The 17,321-nt window shown below is 55.1% G+C and overlaps 1 protein-coding gene across 6 annotated transcripts in view; it reads right to left on the minus strand.

The window, feature by feature from the left end:
• Positions 1 to 17,321, minus strand: part of CRHR2 (corticotropin releasing hormone receptor 2) — a gene marked incomplete at its 5' end in the record, with an annotated part of 43,926 nt that overhangs the window by 23,612 nt on the left and 2,993 nt on the right. For 3 of the 6 annotated variants that reach the window (XM_079931019.1, XM_079931018.1, XM_079931017.1), the window contains 2 exons: positions 3,862 to 3,987; positions 4,149 to 4,387. In XM_079931019.1, coding sequence (XP_079787145.1) covers positions 3,862 to 3,987; positions 4,149 to 4,251 — 229 coding nt within the window. Of the gene's footprint in view, positions 1 to 3,861; positions 4,388 to 10,739; positions 10,834 to 17,321 lie in introns of those variants that run through there. The other 3 variants (XM_079931015.1, XM_079931014.1, XM_079931016.1) reach the window with 3 other exon arrangements.

Genomic DNA, 17,321 nt, shown 5'->3' on the forward strand with positions numbered 1-17,321 from the left:
ATCCTTGTTCTGTTATAAGCTGTGTGACTTTGGGAAAGCCACTTAACTTCTCTGTGCCTCAGTTTCCCCATGTGTAATATGAGGATAATACCATGTCTGTTATTGGATGTGTGTAAAGATTAATGAGTTAACACAGGTCAAAGACAGTACAGACACACAGAACCTGCACCAGGTGGGGGAAAACACTGGAGGGGACTCGGACACGTGGGCACTTAACTGGGTTCTGCCACGGACGAGCATGGGTGGCCTTGAACAAGTCCCTTCCCTTCCCTTGGCCATTGCTGAATCTGGAAACAGTCTCTGGGTAAGAATAACAAGGCTCTGACCAAGTCTCCCACACTTGCTACCTGTAGCTGTTAGCTAACCACACAAAAACTCCTGAATACCTTGTCTCCAGACCAAGGCACTAGCCTGGGCTTCCTCAACCAGCCAATTGCGTTCTCCATATCTTCACTCAGACGTCCCTCCAGCCCCTCAGACCACATATCCTCTACTGTACTCAGCATTTTCCTAGTGTGGTCCCTGAATCCTCCCTCTTCCCTGTCTCATGCCAGTCTTGTCAGTTACAAATGCATCCTTGCCCTCTTCTGCTCTCGCAGCCTCCACTTGACCTGAGTCAGTTACAGGAGTCTCCTAACCCCTCCTTTTGCCACCAGAGACTCTGTGTCCCAAAGCTGAGCTCCTCTGCTCACAAGCTCCCCTAGGCTCCCTCCTGCACCAAAGGTGAAGTCCTCTGCAATACTGTGAGTCATCTGACCAGCATCCAGCCATCTGGTCTCATCTGCTTCTTTCTCCTACTACCTGTGCTCCATGTAACACTGGCCAGTCCCGAGGCACAAAGTACAGTCCCCATCTCTTCCCCTAGACTTACTATACTTTCACCTACTAAAATCCCACCTGTCCCCAGAAGTCCAGCTCAGAGGCTAAACCCTCCCTGATCCTCCAGGGTGAAGGCATGAGTCTTTTCCTGTCCCTCTAAGCTCTTCTTGCAAACTGTCTCTCACGGATGCAGTGCTGCCCAGTGGTTAAGAGTGATGGCTGAGGGCTTCCCTGATGACGCAGTGGTTGGGAGTCTGCCTGCCGATGCAGGGGACACGGGTTCGTGCCCCGGTCCGGGAAGGTCCCACATGCCGCGGAGCGGCTGGGCCCGTGAGCCATGGCCGCTGAGCCTGCGCGTCCGGAGCCTGTGCTCCGCAACGGGAGAGGCCTGCGTACCGCCAAAAAAAAAAAAAAAAAAAAAAAAGAGTGACGGCTGAGGGAGCTGATTATAACCTTGAAAAAACTGACTTCATGTCTCTGAGCCTCAGTTTTCTCATCTGCGATATGGGCATAAGAGCAGTACATGTCTCAGGAGGCCTTAGGGAGGTGGGGATGATGGGATTATGTATGCAAAGCTCTCTCAGTGGTAGCTGGCACCTGGACCACGATCCACACTTGGTAGCTTTGTGGCCGATTCTCTGTGCTCAGCTGAGTGGACGAAAGTACACGAGGACTGTTGCCTAAGCTTCTGTCCCATGCAGGCAACGCCCGCTCTCTAAAACATGAGGCTTCAGCGGGGGTCTGGCTGTAGCATAACAAAATTGGGTAGGAAGAGGAGCTGGGATCCTTCCTCCTCTTCCCCCAGGCTTCTCATAGGAGCTTTTTCCCTCCCCGTGTCCTTCTTTCTCCAGGAAAGATCCCACTGAAAAGGCAAACAGAGCAGGAGGAAGCGGTGGCTAGGAGGCAGGGGAGGAGAGAAATCAATCACCCCATTGCCATTGCCATTAGCGACCTTGGCTCTTCCCACTTCAGCCGCCACACTGGTTAATGGCAATGCTGCTTCTGCCCCACACGCTTCTCCCATTTGCCAGCAGTCAGCACTTTGGTCCAAATGAAGAAAATTGTTCATTAGTACCAGGGGCTAATTGGCACTACGTTTGCCAACCTCCGTGGCACCCTGACCTTTTTTTCAGCTTCTCATTTGACGTGATGTGAGTGGTCTGGTACGTGCTGCGGCACCTCCTTTGGGAAGTCTTCTCGTCTCCCCTCCCCTCTCCCTCCTCGTCCCATAGCCCCCTTGCACTCCCCAATCAGGGCATTTATCACTCTGTATCCCTTTTGTCTGTTGCAATTGTGAGTGGGGGCCTCAACGCCAGGGCAGTGGCTGGCACATAGTAGCTGTTTAATAAACTGTTTGAATACTGTGCTCAGCTTGGCAATGGAGAAGAGATCCAGGCCCTGTCCTTGGGGGCTCCAGGCTGGTTGAGGGGAGAGGGGACAGCTCAGGCTGTAGGAACCAGAGCAGAGCTGCCTCAGGTCCACAGGTCGTGGGGTGGAGGGGCCGCATCACCTCACTTAGCGCTTGGTCTCTGGGTTTAGACTGAGTCAGGGCCCCGGCTCTCCACTGCCCCACCCCACACGGCTCACAAGATCCTAAAAATACAGTTTTATGATCTCAGGACTGGGAAGGAGCGTGGAAGCCATTCCTTCTGCTTGCACATCTCCTGGGTCAGGGACATCACCTCCTCCCAGGGAGGTTTGTTTTAATCATGGATAGGAAGCGTGGTCAGATGACGCAGAAATCTTCCTCAGCAGCCCCACTACCTCTCTCACTCCCTTCCGTTAGGAGCACCACTGCCATTGGACTCCTCCAAGCACAGCTGTTCTCTGGGACACGAGAGCCCTCCGCTGGTGCAGACAGGGGAATGCCACTCAGCCTCAGATGCAGATGCTACGGTCTAGCCCTCTAACCATTCTCAGGGTGAAGGCCTGAGTTTGGACAGGCATGTGTGTGTGAGTGCGCGCACGCGTGCGAGTGAGGCGACAGGGGAGCTGTGCCACTATTCAGACACACATTCAGAGACAGGTTGCTATGATGCTTCCAGGATAAGGGGCTTCAGACAAGCAGCGGCCCTCCACTCTTGCCCAGTGTCTCAGAAGGCTCTTTGCTGGTGGGGCGGGGCTGGAAATGTGAGTGGCTGTTCAGGGTGGGCTAGTGATGCTGCGTTCCACAGCCTCACAAGACACTCCCACTTGGCTCCCATCAGACCTTCCACAGGGCATAGACTCAGGCACCCCCTCCCCTCCCAGAGCCCAACCGGAACAACCCCACCTGGATGCTGTGTGACTCCTGTAGCCTCTGCTGCCGTCCTCCCCAGAGTGTCAAGCCAGCCGGTGATTGGCCAGGAGGAAGGAGAGCACAGGCTGTTCTCCCAGGGAGTGGGGGTGGGCGGTCCTGATTCAGACACCATGCGTTACCTGGGTAGCAGGAGTAATGCTGACCACCGCCCCGGACTCACGGCCCAGAGGGCCAGTCCGGGGACATCCGGGTAGGGAAGAGGCTACACCCCACACTCCGGCCCAGAAACGGCTACGCTTTGCATGCCCGCCAACACAAGCCTCACCCCATTTTTCCTGCCTCCTGCTCTCCTCCTCTCCCACAGTAGAGTCTGATCGTGGCACTCACCCTGGGGGTTGGGAACTTAGTCTATGCGCCCCACCCCGTCCCACCTCCCCGGGGAGATGGGGGGCGGAAACTGGCTAAACACAGAGACGCCCTAATGGAGAAACTTCAGGCACCAAGAGTACATAATGTGGGAGAGAGGTTCGTCCTCAAAAGGAAAGAAGTGTTTCCTTCTCCCCTTTCTGGGCTCTCTGCGCATTGGAGCACGGAAATCGTGGGCAAATCACTGCCTTACTGAAGCTAACGGTGAAGTAGGGGCAGAGGGAGCGCCCACAGTATTATGTCTTTAACGCCGGCCGTAGGACGGTGCCACCGCCCTCAGGTCTTCGACGCTGGGTCCGGAGCCCTCGCTACCCCCTAAACCGCCCTCCTGGGAGGCGGGTGCTGAACCCGCGGCGGAGGGTCCGGGGTACACTCACGGGTCGTGTTGTACTTGACGCCGTTGAAGTACTCGGGGCACTGCCTCTCCACCAGAGCTCCGGCCGCGCTCCGGGGCCAACACGTCCCGATCTGGTCCAAGGTCGTGTTGCAGTAGGAGTAGGGACCTGACGACGGGAGAGAGCAGAGCGGGGCTCAGAGGGGTTGCTGGGGGCGCGGGGCGCCGCAGGATGTAGGGCGCGAGGCGCTCGGAGCGCGGGGCCCTGGGCGCACCCAGCGCGCCAGGGAAGGAGCCCGCGCCGCCTCTGTCCGCTCGCCTCCCGCCTACCCTCGGGGTCCAGGGGCAGCCCCCAGCCGTCCAAGAGCAGCTCTTCTGCCAGCTCCAGGCTGCAGTTGGCCTCCAGCAGGCTGTGGAACAGTGCCGCGTCCATCGCGCCCCGGAGCCGCGCGCCGAGAGGGAGTGTGAGTGCGCGTCCGGCGTGGCTGCCAGGGGCTGGGTTCGAGACTGAGCGGCCGAGAGAGCGCAGGGTCCTGGCCCTGCTCGCCCAGCCCGACCTTCCGGACAGCCTCCGGACGCTGCGCCGAATCGCCCGGAGCTGCCAAGTCGGGACCTTGGCTGAGAAGAGCTGCAAAGCGCACGGAGCTGCCGGTCCACCCGCTAGGTCGCGGCCAATGGCGGCACCAGGGGGCGGGGCCAGGCGGCTCCTCTCGCCCTGGCCCAGGCTCCCGCCCCCGGCCCACCAGCCCTGCCCTGGGTCCGCCTTCTCAGGCCCCGGCAAGGTCCGAGGGAAGGTGGCGGGAACGCAGAGTGTGGGCCTGGTGGGCGGAATGACCCGTCCGAGGATCGAGGCCCAGGGGTTGCATGGCGCAGCAAAGCGCGCGCGCCCGCCCGCCCGAGGAGCCAGAATCGGGTGGCTCGCCGCCTTTCTCCTCCTTGAGCGAGGACACTGGAGGGGGCGCCAGGGGGAGTGGCGAGTCCACGTGCAGATGTGCGCTCTAAAAAAGTCCCCTTAGCCTCTGGGAAGGAAGTGGATTGGAGGGGCTTCGAAGGAAGCAAGGGAACCACCGAAGAGTCTAGTGAGACAAATGGCCTGAATGGGTGCAGACGCGGACCAAGCCGTGGGGGCCGGGATAGAGAGGGACTTCGGGGAGTGCCAGCCCTGGTGAGGAGGAACTGGAGAGAGGAGTGGGTGGGTGGCTTCCAACAGGAGCCAGGAGGCAGGGATAATGCCAGGTCTCCCGCTTGGGTGACTGGGGGCGGGGGTGGTGTTGTCATTTAAGGACATGAGTCCAGGGGAGAAGCTGGCTGAAATTCTCTGGAGGATTTCACACACCCGGGTCTTACCGCCCTGGGTTTCAGAGGGAATAAAGTGAGAAGTGAGACCCTCCCTTCCTCTTGGCTTGGGCAGCGCTGCCTGAAACTGGTTCCATACTGGCCCGTCAGGACTGCCTGCTCCGTAATTCCCTGTGGTTCCGCTGAGTGCCTAGGGCAGGCCCACTGCTCGTGCCTGCTGACTGGGGGGATCTGGGCTCAAGAGACAGGGCCCCAACTCAGTCTTTACTGCCTCTACTCTCTACGCATTTCACCCCAATTCTCACCCTCTCTTCTGGGGCAGTTTCTCCATCAGTGAAATGTTCTTAGAGGCCGCTCCCAGCCCTGACAATCTCTGGTTCTGAGTTATGAGATGCAAAGGCAGATGTACAAAGGAAGATGTACATGTGTGTGCACATGTGTGTGTGTATGTGTTTCTATCTTCAGAGGGCAGGGAGAGCTGGGACCCAGTCCCAGCTGGGCTGGAAGCCCCAGGGGAGCTAGACCTATCCCTTCTTGCCATCCTCCACTGGGAACAAAGCTGCCAGAGAAGGCTGAGACCACCCTGAGCCAGCATTATGCCCTGAGCAGGGAGAGGAGAAGAGGCAGGCTGGGCTGCCTTTGTGTGCTCCAATGTCACCAGCCTCCATATGAATGCTGCTGTCACTGCCCAGGAGAGTCAGAGAGCACTGAGACCAGGGCTGAGCACAGTAATCTCTCCACCGCCAGCTGATTGGCAGGTACAAGGTGCAGACCAGCCAGCCAGGTCTGTCTTCTGCTTTTTGAATGGACAGAGCCCTTGGCTCAGCTCGGGCAGCTGCAGAGGCAGAGGTCCCTAATAACTAGTGCCAGGAGCAGGTGAGGATCAGTTGAGTCCCAACTCCAACCCTAGGCAGAGTCCTGTTGCCAGTCCCAGGCTGAGATTCGGCCCTGGTCCCAGACTGAGCCCTGCCCCACAGGGTCACACATAGGCTAGAGTGTGGCTGGCAGGATCAGCCCATTTCTTCTTTGGGAATTAGTCTCATTCATGCACAAAGGAGGCTCTCCACACACTGATCCCAGCCCAGGGGGAAAAGGAGAGATCAAGCTAAGCTATTAACCTGTTCATCACCAGAGCCACAGCACAGGAAAAGCAGCTATCTCATGGGGTGGTGAGTGCCCCGTGACCATAGGCCAAGGACTTATTGTCTCACATGAAGAATGGAAGCTTGGCCTGGGAGACCTGGACTGCTCTTAACTGGGACAGCACATGTGATATAGGTTCCTCGGGGAAGTGACCATTTCAGGGGCAGAGGCAAAGTTCATTCTGCATCTTGACGGGACAGTCAGGGCCTGAGCACAGGCCCACAGACCTGGGGTCCCCTGGTTTCCAGGACGCAGGGCCATTTCGTCATGGAGTTTATTATCATAGGTATGACTGTCTGTTATCCTTGATGTGACAGAGAGAAAAATGAAAAAAGGAGCGGCTTTGGAACAAATTGATTTTATAGCTCAGTTTAGTGTCTGCAAATTGGTAAACGAGGAAGATATTGTAATGAGCAAAAACTTTCCTCACTTAGATTAAATTCAACTACAATTAATAAAGTCTGGGACTTTTTGCTAGCCAAGGAAGCAGAGGTGGGTGGGACGTCCCTGGGATGGAGGTGAGCTCCCAGGCCAGGCATTGGGGCAGTGGTATTTGGGACCATCTGTGTGCCCCCAGTCTGGTGGGACAGGTTGCAAATAAGTTCAGGGAAGTGTGACAGGTGCTGGGGAAGATACCTGGGTGTCATGAGCAGAGCGGGGGTGGGTCAGGTGCCTCTAGCCCACCTCTGATGTCAGCTGCAGGGGCAGTGGATGGTCCTCCAGCGCACAGCCTAACACCAGACAGGCGTGCACAGCACAATGGAAAAACACACGGTGTCTCGCACGGTCGCGTGTCTGCACAGCACACACACGTTCTCTCACTCATCCCACCACCCATCAAACATCAGCTGGAAAACAGGATTTGAGGGGACAGACTCTGCCTTTGCATGTCTGATGGGGCTGTGCTCTGTCCAGCTGAAGAGACAGGGAGTACACAGGGCTGGGACAGGTTGTGGGGTTCACTGCAGTTACGGTGGGACTGCTGAGGACACGGAGGCTTGGGAGAGGCCAGAAGGTGCCCCTCTCTTGCCCTGCAACACTGGGGACAGTGCCCCCGGCCAGGCCAGATACTCCTTCCCCACCCTACCCCACTCCACGCTGGCACAGGGGAGACGGCCTGGTGTCTTCAGGTTGAGCCCTGGGATCGGGCTTCAGGCCCCTGGCAACCGTCCAACCCTACACTGTCGTTTGCAGATGGCCAAAGGGAGGCCCAGAGGAGGAAAAGGAACTTCCTCTCCACCGGATCCCAGGCCATCCTCATCTCCACAGCGGACTGGGCTCCTTGTCTCCTTCACGGGGGGAGGAAGTGATTTCTCTAAGACCGTGTGACTTCTCACAAGAGCAGATCCCCATTGCCCTCGGGACAGAGCCCAGCTCTCTAGCACTGCAAACAACATTCTTCACGATCGTCTATTCCCCATCCTCTCGCTCCTCTCAACTTGAGATGCACTTTGGAACAACTCGCCGTTCCCTGGGGACATTCTCTCCCTCTGTACCTTCGCACGTGCCCTGCCCTTACCGCTGTGCTCCAGTTAGCCGAGCCGACTCCCATTCACCCTTCTAACGTTCAGCTTAGCCCTCACCTCCTTTGTCTTGTCTGGGGTGGGTGGCCCTTCTCCGTGCCTCCATCTGCCGGGTGCTGGTCGATGTCACATCAAGGTTGTTGGTTTTTCTACTGTGACTCCCAGAGGGCAGGGCTGGTCATGTTCACTAAGCAGTCCCTAGCACCCATCAGAATGCTCCAGGCCTGTGCTCAGTGAGTCACCACTGAAAGAACAAATGCCCTGGCAGCAGCCCTGCCTCCCAGACCAAGGTTCTCTTCCCATTTGACCAGCCCTGGTGTGTGTGTGTGTGTGTGTGTGTGTGTGTGTGTGTGTGTGTGTGTGTGTGTGTGTGTGTGTGTGTGTGTGTGTGTGTTGGATTAGGGAGTTATTTCAAGGAATCCTTGATTCCATCTGGATCCTTACATGGCCTATGGACTGAAAAAATAATATGCCTTATAACTTACAGTATATGCTCTATTAGATTCCTCTGTGATGAATAAAACAGAAATAATCCGCTTAAAGCCTGCCTTAAGTCTCTTGGGATTATGCGTTTTTCCTTTATTTGGACCTCAGGGGCATGCATTTTAATTGATCCGAGTCTTTGATTCATGACCTCTTGTCATCATTAGCCCATATACGGCCCAACTTTATTTTATTTTAGTCTTTTCTTTTATGGAAGTTTGTACGTAGTAGCACATATAAGGAATCTGTTGCCCAGTCCAAAACTAGATCGTTACCAATCACTTACAAATTGATCTATATACTCCTCCCTCAGAGGGAACATTCTTTTGAATGTTGTGTTTATCATTCCTTTGCTCTTAGTTTTTTCAGTTTTATCGCATGAATGTATGTCTAAACAATAGGTTGTTTCTACTTGTTTCTGAACTTCGTCAGTCAATATGCATTTTCTCAATCAGTGGACACCTAAAAGGACATCTCTACCATGTGGGGACCTGAGAACCTATTCCCTGAGTCTGAGGGCATCCTAACAGCCTGCATGTCCCACCGCAGGGGCATGGTTAATGGGTGACGCGTCCCCACGGTGCTAGGCAGCACCACAGCAACGTGGTGGATGAATAATTAATGACACAGGAAGATGTCCACTCTGAATTACAACAGGAAGAAGCAGGTTACAAAACTGCAGACACAGGATCATTCCAGTTTTGTGGAAAAAAAGAAAAAACATGAGGCTCTATGGTTTGATACACTTCTGGCAGATGTAAACATTATAAAAAATTCCTGGGTTGTGGGATAATGAGTACTTATCGTCTTCTTTGGTTTTTAAAAATATTTTTTTCCAAATTAAATATACGTAATACGTATTCCACTTATAAACAGACGGATGATATTACAAGTCAAGCCGGGCAGAGCTCGTCTTTGGAGAGGCTGGGACTTCTCTCCGCTAGGCTCAGAGGTGGGGAGGACGCGTATCACCTGCCAGGGGTCAGGGGGAAGGCGAGGGTCCATGCCACACACGGGGCAAAGAGGGAGGGCAGGGAGAAGGTGGTGGATTTGCTGATAAACAGGTGTTGCCTCTGAGAGCAAAGAGCTCTGGCGAGGGGAGGGTGGGAGCTCTCCTGAAATGGGGGGGCCTCCGTTTTTTGCCCGATGGCTGCTTGGCACGCTGGTGTAGCCACGGTCTCTCTTTCAACCTTCACAGTAAGCCTCTGAGGTCGACTTTGACCAATTTTTAACAGATAAGGAAACTGAGGCTCAGATGTTATAGGCTGAATAGTGTCCCCCAAATCCATATGTTGAAGCCCCAATCCTTAATACATCAGAATTTGACTGTATTTGGACATACGTTCTTTAAAGAGGTCACTGCTTTAAAATGAGGTCATTAGGGTGGGCCCTAATCCAATGTGACCAGGGTCCTTGTAAAAAAAGGAGAATAGGACACAGACGCACGCAGAGGGAAGACCATGTGAAGACACGGGGAGAAGATGGCCATCTACCAGCCAAGGAGAGAAGCCTCAGAAGGAACCAACTCTGTTAACACCTTGGTCTGGGAATTCTAAGGTCCAGAATCATGAGAAAATAAATTTCTGTTGTTTAAGCTACCCAGTCTGTGGTATTTTATAGCAGCCCAAGCAAATTAATACAGATGGGTTGGCTGACTCGTCCAGGGTCACAAAGTTGTTAGGTGGAAGAGCTAGGATCCAGACTTGGGTCTGTCTAACCCTAACACCTGAGCTCTCGACCACTCCACTGTTAAGGAGGGCAGACAACAAGGTTTTCCTCTTTATGCGTGACTCGGGCTGAGTTTGGTGCTGGGTCCCAGTTCTGGCCAGCACCCTTGTCTCCTTGTGTTCCGGCAGTAGCTCCAGATCCCAAGGGCACCCACAGCCCTCCTCCTTCCTTGCTGCTTCTGTGGGTGCAGCCCTGAGAAGGCCAGGACACTGGGCAGGGCCTTGGGGACATCTTTCCAGAGCCCGTTAAGGCCCGGGGCTCTTCTCAGTTAGCTCTGCAGTGGCTATAACCCTGACTCTGAATCAGCCGCCAGGAAACTCTAAGGGGTCAGAACCCAGGGTCCCAGCTGCTACTTCACAGGTTCTTACCAGGAGGTAACACCTGTAGCCACGGCAACGGGAGAATGTGTTTTACACCTTCTGCCGGTCTGGCCGGAGTTTGAGAGCAGCGAGGTGGCCCCTCCTCGGGCACCTGAATGCCAGGCCAGCCAGCTTCCTTGGGTGTAGACGCAGGGAGCCGGGAGCTGGAGGACGACTCCCAGCCAAGTTCTTCATCATCGGTGAAGGACCTGAGCCCCAGTGGGGAAGGGGCTGCCCAAGGACAGACACGAGGCCCGGGCCTGGAAGCCAGTCACCCTTCCCCACCTGCTGAGCTGGGGCTGGCCCGGGAGAGCCCGCTTCTCCCCCAGGCCCTGGGCCCACCCCCAGCTTCCGGGGTCTGCTGCCGGTGGTGGCAGGGGCTGGCATACCTGAGAGGTTGGTGAGGGTCATGACTGCGTGGCAGTACTGTTCCAGTAGCATCCACACGGGCTGGTCTCTGGGTGCCTGGCTGGGCCCGGCCGCCTAGAGGACAGGAGAAATGAGGGTCAGGCCCCGGCTAGACAGTGGCAGCATATGTCTGCCTGTCCCCCACCCCACCCCGCCTCGTCCTGTCACTCATCCCTTACCCCTCTGCTGCACAGAGGAGAAAACAGAGGAGGGAAATGCCCAAGGCCACACAGCAGAACAACAGCCTGGCCAGACCTGGAACCCTGAAAAGGCCTTAGAAGTGGCCTAGTGCATCTTGGCTCCCAAGGGAAGACTAATGCTCTGTCCATCCCTTGGCCCCCAAAGGTCTCTTCTTCCGGATGGGATGTGCCCTGTGTCCTTCTGTCAGCAAAGCTGGGGTGGGGGTGTCCGCCAGCCCTTCGTTTCCCCAGCAAACATTTGTACTGTGTCTACTGTGTGTCAGGCCCTGGCTGGGGGACACGGTGTCCTCAGGGTAGTCCCAGGCCAGGTAGGAATCCCCTAGACTTGGAAGGTGCAGAAAAGAGGGGAGAAGAGTGGATGATTTGACTTTGTTTCCGTGTCACACAAGTAAACAGGCAGTTACAAATGTTAACACATGGGACTCCTAACTTGGACTTGGGAAGACAGGGGAGGCTTCCTGGAAGAGGTGGCACTTTGGGGGCAACCAGACGGATGAGTAGGGGAAAAGGGAGGAACCACTGTGCCAATGTGAGCACCTGCCAGGGAACAAACGTGATTGTTGCAACAACGGCAATTCCATCCAAAAGACAGAAACCATCTAGGATCCCATCTCCTGAAAAAATGATGAGGGAATGCTGGATGTAGAGGGACAAAGTAGATGTGGTTATCTCTGCCCTTCAGGGGACCATCTTCTGGAGGAAAAGATGGATGGGTATCAACTTGTTACAGTGTCTACAATTTGCTGAGAAGGAATAAGGTATCATCACAGAGGGGGTCATGCTGACGTGGGCTTTGAAGGTTGAGTAGGAGTTTGCCCAGCTGATAAGGGTGGGGCTAGGAAAGGCATCCTAGATACAGAGCAAAACACGTTCAAAGGCAGAGAGGCTGGGAAGTGCATGGTGTGAAACTGAACAAAAGCAATGCCCTCTAAAATTCTAACCCTTGTCTCCCATTCTTTCCAAGACCACCACTTCTCTTCCCTTGTGGCCAGTTGAGTGTGCACGTGTGCACTTGCACATGTGTATGCAAGATGACTTTTTTTTTTTAAATTTATTTGGTTGCACCAAGTCTTAGTTGCGACAGGCAGGCTTACTTAGTTGCAGCATGCATGTGGGATCTAGTTCCCTGACCAGGGATCGAACCCCCGCCTCCTGCATTGGGAGCACAGAGTCTTAACCACTGCACCAACAGGGAAGTCCCGCAAGATGACTTTTGCACGTCCCCCCAACACCGATATTCCTGATCCTGGGATTCTGGAAGGCACTGCCCCACTAGTGGGCAGCCCCTCCCCTTTCTCCTGCCTGTCAGATACTTCCACCCTGGCAGCTGGGTCAATGTTTGCCCCAGGATGGCCCCAGGACCAGAGCCCCACAGCCCTCAAACATCACGTTCCCCACGTCGGGCTCAGTCCATTTCCTGTGCTGGGGCTGGAGGCTGCATGCCCAGCCTCACCACGCCGACCTGGAGCCCCTAATTAATGACCCCGCTCGGTCAGGTGGGAGAGCCGAGGACGGCACAGCCGCCACTTACAGGCACTCACTGCACCTGGGTTCTGCCAACTGTCTCCACAGGGCTGGAGGCAGGAGGAAGCGCTGGGAAGCAGAGGTGCTGTGTGTGAGATTAGTGTGTGTGCAAGGCGTATGTGTGCAGGGTGTGTATATGTCTTTGTGGGGTGTGTGGGGTGTGAGAGTAGTATGTGTACAGTGCGTGTAGTGTGTGTGCGTCTGGCTACTGTGAGGGCTTCCTGAGCCATCAGCCGGGAGCTCTGGCCGCTTGGCCTGCAGGACAGACGCTGGGGGCCATGGTCTTGCTGTTCACATATCCCAGGGCTGCCAGGAGCTCCCCAGCATCAGCTTATTGGGATCATGAAGGCCTGACTGTCCAGAGAGCCACCTGCCAGGGGTGAGGTGGGCTGGGGAGGGGACACTCTGGGTCCTGGGAGTGTTCTGATGCCCCACCCTCAGCTGGGTCAGGGGAGAGTGTGGGCCCTAAGCCTAACCCAACCCATCCTCCTTCTCTTCGTTTGAGAAGCAGCTAGTACGCTCTCTCTGGGGGCAGTGGGGAGGGCTGAGTTCCTAGTGAGCCACCAGCCTCTGGAAGTCATGATAGAGGCAATGCTCAATGCAGAGGCATGTGGTGTTGATGGTGGACTCTGACCAACCAGATTCTGCATCTTAGATGCAAGCTCCTTTTCTCAAAGCCCCCAGTGGCCACACTGTGGCCCCATCACTCAGGCATCTCATGTTCAACTTCGGGAGGGTCTGAACATTTGGCTCTGAGCTCATGGACAGGGGCCGCCGGGCATCCTCTGCCAGGACTCAGGCACTGTGGGGCTGTCCTTGTATCAGTCGCTGTCATCTGAGGCCGTGGCTGAGTCTTCTTGCTGAGCAAAGCAGGGGGCGCTGGCTGCCGTGCTCGGTATTGATGTGTGCCGTTCAAGCCTGGGCAGAATGGGCGAGCAGATCAGAAGTGGTTGTGGAATAATTCCCAAGTCTGGGCTCCATCTCCAACTCCTTCTCCACTGGTCGAATAAGCTGGCAAAGCCAAAGATGTTCATTCTCTTCAAGGGGGCTGGTTGGGTGGATTTGACTCAGTTCAGACCTGCAACATACCCTGGAAGTGCCCATTTTGGACAGAGCCGCTGCTGCTAATGGTGGTGGGTAGGTGGGGGAGGGGCGGGCAGGGAGGAGGAAGGAGAGACCGGTGCCCCCAGAAAGCCCACAGCGGGCCACGGAAAGCAGAGACACAGCCATGAATCATTATCCCCAAGGCCTGGGTGATGAGCTCTCAGAGGCAGCAGACTGCAAACATGCCCACGTTCAGGGCTCTGGGGATGCTGCTTCTCAGCTCTGTGGCCTTGGCCAAGTTACTTAACTTTTTTGAGCCTTGGCCTCCGCCTTTAAAATGGGGATAATATAAACCCCATGGGGCTTTGGTGTGCATTAAACAAACTACTGACTGTCAAGAGCTGCTACATAGAAGACACGTGTTACATGGTGGCTCTTGTCAAGGACTTTAGGAGGGGTACAGTTAGGGAGCTCAGTAATGGGGGGTTCAAACCTCATTTGGGGGAGTCCCACAGCGCAGTTCAAGCCCTTCTCCTTTAGAAAAGCCTCTTAGAAACCCCATGTTCTGCCTTCCAAGCTCTGCAGCCAGCAGGGCTCCCCCTCTCAGCCCTCAACACCCCTCCCATGTACAGCGGCCCCTGAAGACGCACCTTCACCTCGCTCACCAGGCTCACTGCTCAGCAGTGCTCAGTGGATGCTGGGTGAGAAAACTGCGCATGGAAGCTGAGTCCGAGAGGATGGAAGGACTTGGTCCAAGGTAGGATGAAGGGTAAGAAGAGCAGAAAGAAATTCCAGGGGCAGGAACTGAGCGAGCAAAGGCTCAGAGGCAGGGAAGCACAGGGCCTGCTCAAGAAGCGGCAAGCCTCTGGTTTGGGGATGCTATTAAGAGGACAGAGGGTGGGAAAGAGGCTTCTTGGATGTGAAGTCAGCATTTACTACGTGCTAGACACAGCTCTAAACGCTTCAGGGCAGCCCATTTAATCCTCACAACAGCCTCTGAGGTGGCTGTGAATGACCCCATTTTACAGGTCAGGAAACTGAGTCCCAGAGAAGCGAAGTCACCTCCCAAGGCCACACAGCGGGTAAGGGGCTAAGGCAGGACTGTTCAGACAGTCTGGTAGGTCACAAGTTGGTCAGATACACACTGAAGAGCTGGTCCCGTGTGAGGGGGTGAAAGCCTGTGGTCTGTAGATGCTGGGAGGACCCCAGCTCCAAAAAAAGGTGAGTCAGAAGCAGCTCTCACCAGTGGAGTGGGGGCCTGTGGGCAGAGAGCTAGGTCATGGGAGGAGGGGAGGGAGACCCAGCCAGCCCGGCAGGGCCTTGCTCAAGGGAGACAAGAAGTCTGGCTTCTAGAACTGACTCTGAGCCACCTGAAGACCCCATTATCTCTCTTTTGTGGGGGACACCTTGGACTTCTGATCAGCTCTTGGCTGTCAGAGGGGCAGAGAGCTGCCCCCGCCCAGCCCCGCCCCATGAGGCTACAGGCTGCTGGAGCTCAGGGCCCATATCTGTCTGCTTCACATCTGGGTGCCCAGTTCCCAGTCCAGAGCCTGGCATGTAGCAGGTGCTCAATAAATGTTTGTTTGGATGAGACCATGGTCCCCTCAGCCAGAGAGAGCTGCACCCCTACCCCCAATTCTGGGAACTCAGTTCTGGGCTTTTCCTGCTTGTCAGGTAGCCTTCTTTCTGAATTTTCCCTTTGAGGACGGCCCAGGTCCAGCCTCTGTGTGCCTGGAGTTGGAAGCCCTCCCTTATACAGGGCAAGGGAGAGGCCCTGGCAGGGCAGCCAAGACAAGAGAGCCAGCTGCTCTTCCTCCACCTTGGGCCCTGTCCAGGCAGAACCTGGGGCCCAGGCGCCAGGCGGGCCTCAAAGGTGCCACCTCCCTGGAGCCGGGGGTCTGGCCCAGCCTCGTGCTCCCTCCTGGATTGGCGACAAAGCTTCCTCTAAATTTAGCTGCTGGTCTAAGCCTGGGAGAGTTGGGACCACAAGTCCTGCAGCCAGGCTGCCAGTACTGGACAGGAACGGGGTGAGCTCCCTCCCTGCCTTCTCCCTCTCTGCCCAAGGTCAGAGAGGACTCCTCTGGAGGGGGCGGGGCTCCTCCCCAGTGTTTTCTTTCATTCACGGGTCTCACTGAGCCTGAGCTAGGAACAGAGGAAGGAGAAACTCAGGCCCTACCCGGGGGAAGGAGGAAGAGATGGGGACACTGAAGACGGGGTATGGGGAGGAGGGAAGGAGGGGCAGAAGAGAGGGAGGAAAGGGGTGGGGAACGGGGCATGAGGAGGCAGATTCTGGGCCCTGAGCAGACACAGGTCAGACAGAACTGGAGCTGCGGCGGGCTGAGGCAGAGGGTGAGGGACTGGCAGTCAGATGAAGGAAGTAGGTAATTGTTTTCTGGAGTATCCGAGCAGGCTTCCTGGAAGGGGAGACTTTTTATTTTTCAGTTTTTTTTTTTTTTTTTTTTTCGGTATGCGGGCCTCTCACTGTCGTGGCCTCTCCCATTGCAGAGCACAGCCTCCGGACGCGCAGGCTCAGCGGCCATGGCTCACGGGCCCAGCCGCTCCGCGGCATGTGGGATCTTCCGGGAACCGGGCAGGGGAGACTTTTTAGCTGCTCAGTTCTAACTTATTAGCTGCCGGGACCTTGAGTGAGGGCCCCAAGAGCCCGAAGCAGCTTTCCGTAGGGCTCTCCCTACCCTGAGTGTTCCAGCAGGTCCCTCTTTCTAAGATGTCCCACTCTCCCATCTAGTCTGAATCCAGCCACCAACTTGCCTGGAGAAACTTCCAGGTCTTTCCTTGGCATGTGTTCTCTCTCATCTCTGAAAGCCTGTGGCTCCCTCTAGCCTCTGTCCCTCTTCTCTGACCTGTGCCAAGCCCTGGGTCCTGCATACAGATGTCTGAGGGAGCAAGGGGGTAGGGAAGGCAGGAGCTGGCCTGCAAGAGGTCCTACAACAGGTCACTAGGCCTAAAATTATCTCCTTAATGATCAAGTCATCTAATATCCAGTTTGCCTAAAAGTCACCTCTTTCTGATTTGTTTTGGCATCTGAGTGTCTTACACTTTCGTGAAGGGAAGGGAGTGTGGAGTCAGGCTGCCTGGTTTGAATCTTGGCCCTGCTACTACCAGATGAGTGACCTTGGGCACATGACCTTGCCTTAGCTTCTTCATCTGTCAAATGGGGATATTGATGGTCTTATGCCTTAGGGTGGTTGTGAAGCTTAAAACAGGTAATGCGTGTCAGAGCTTAGAACAGTACCAAGCATGTGGTAAGTCCTGTGGTCTAAACAGAATACTGAACAGAATGAACAAAACAAGCTTATTGGATAATATATCCCTCCCTCTGGCAGATTTGAAATGATATCTTAAAAAATTAGAATTTTCAGTAAAGTGACTTATGACTGACTGAGGAGTCCTAAAAATGCTTAAAATTAGATAAAGTAGAAAATGATAGCTAAGAGAATACAGAATAGTCCCATAATTCATAAAGGGCTGTAAATCTGAGACTTACTAGGAATATGGAATTAAATAGGCAGACAAACTGTTTTTTTTTAAAAATACTAAAACATCAACAAAATGACAAAAACAGAGAGACTAAATTAGCTGATTAGGTTAGAAAACACTCAGAGAGTAGCTGAACTGGGGGGAAAGAGTTATTAGATGAATCAGCTTCTGGTAAATGGCCCTTGGGTCCCCTGCCCCCAACCCTCCACAGACCCTGGGTGTGTGTGCAGGGCCCTGGCCCTGGTCTTGGGGAGAGCTGTGTAGGTTAGGGGGGTCCAGGCTTCTGGAATTTGGGCC

The sequence above is a fragment of the Stenella coeruleoalba genome, assembly GCF_951394435.1.
Source record: "Stenella coeruleoalba genome assembly, chromosome: 9".
In the NCBI taxonomy this organism is placed as follows: domain Eukaryota; kingdom Metazoa; phylum Chordata; class Mammalia; order Artiodactyla; family Delphinidae; genus Stenella; species Stenella coeruleoalba.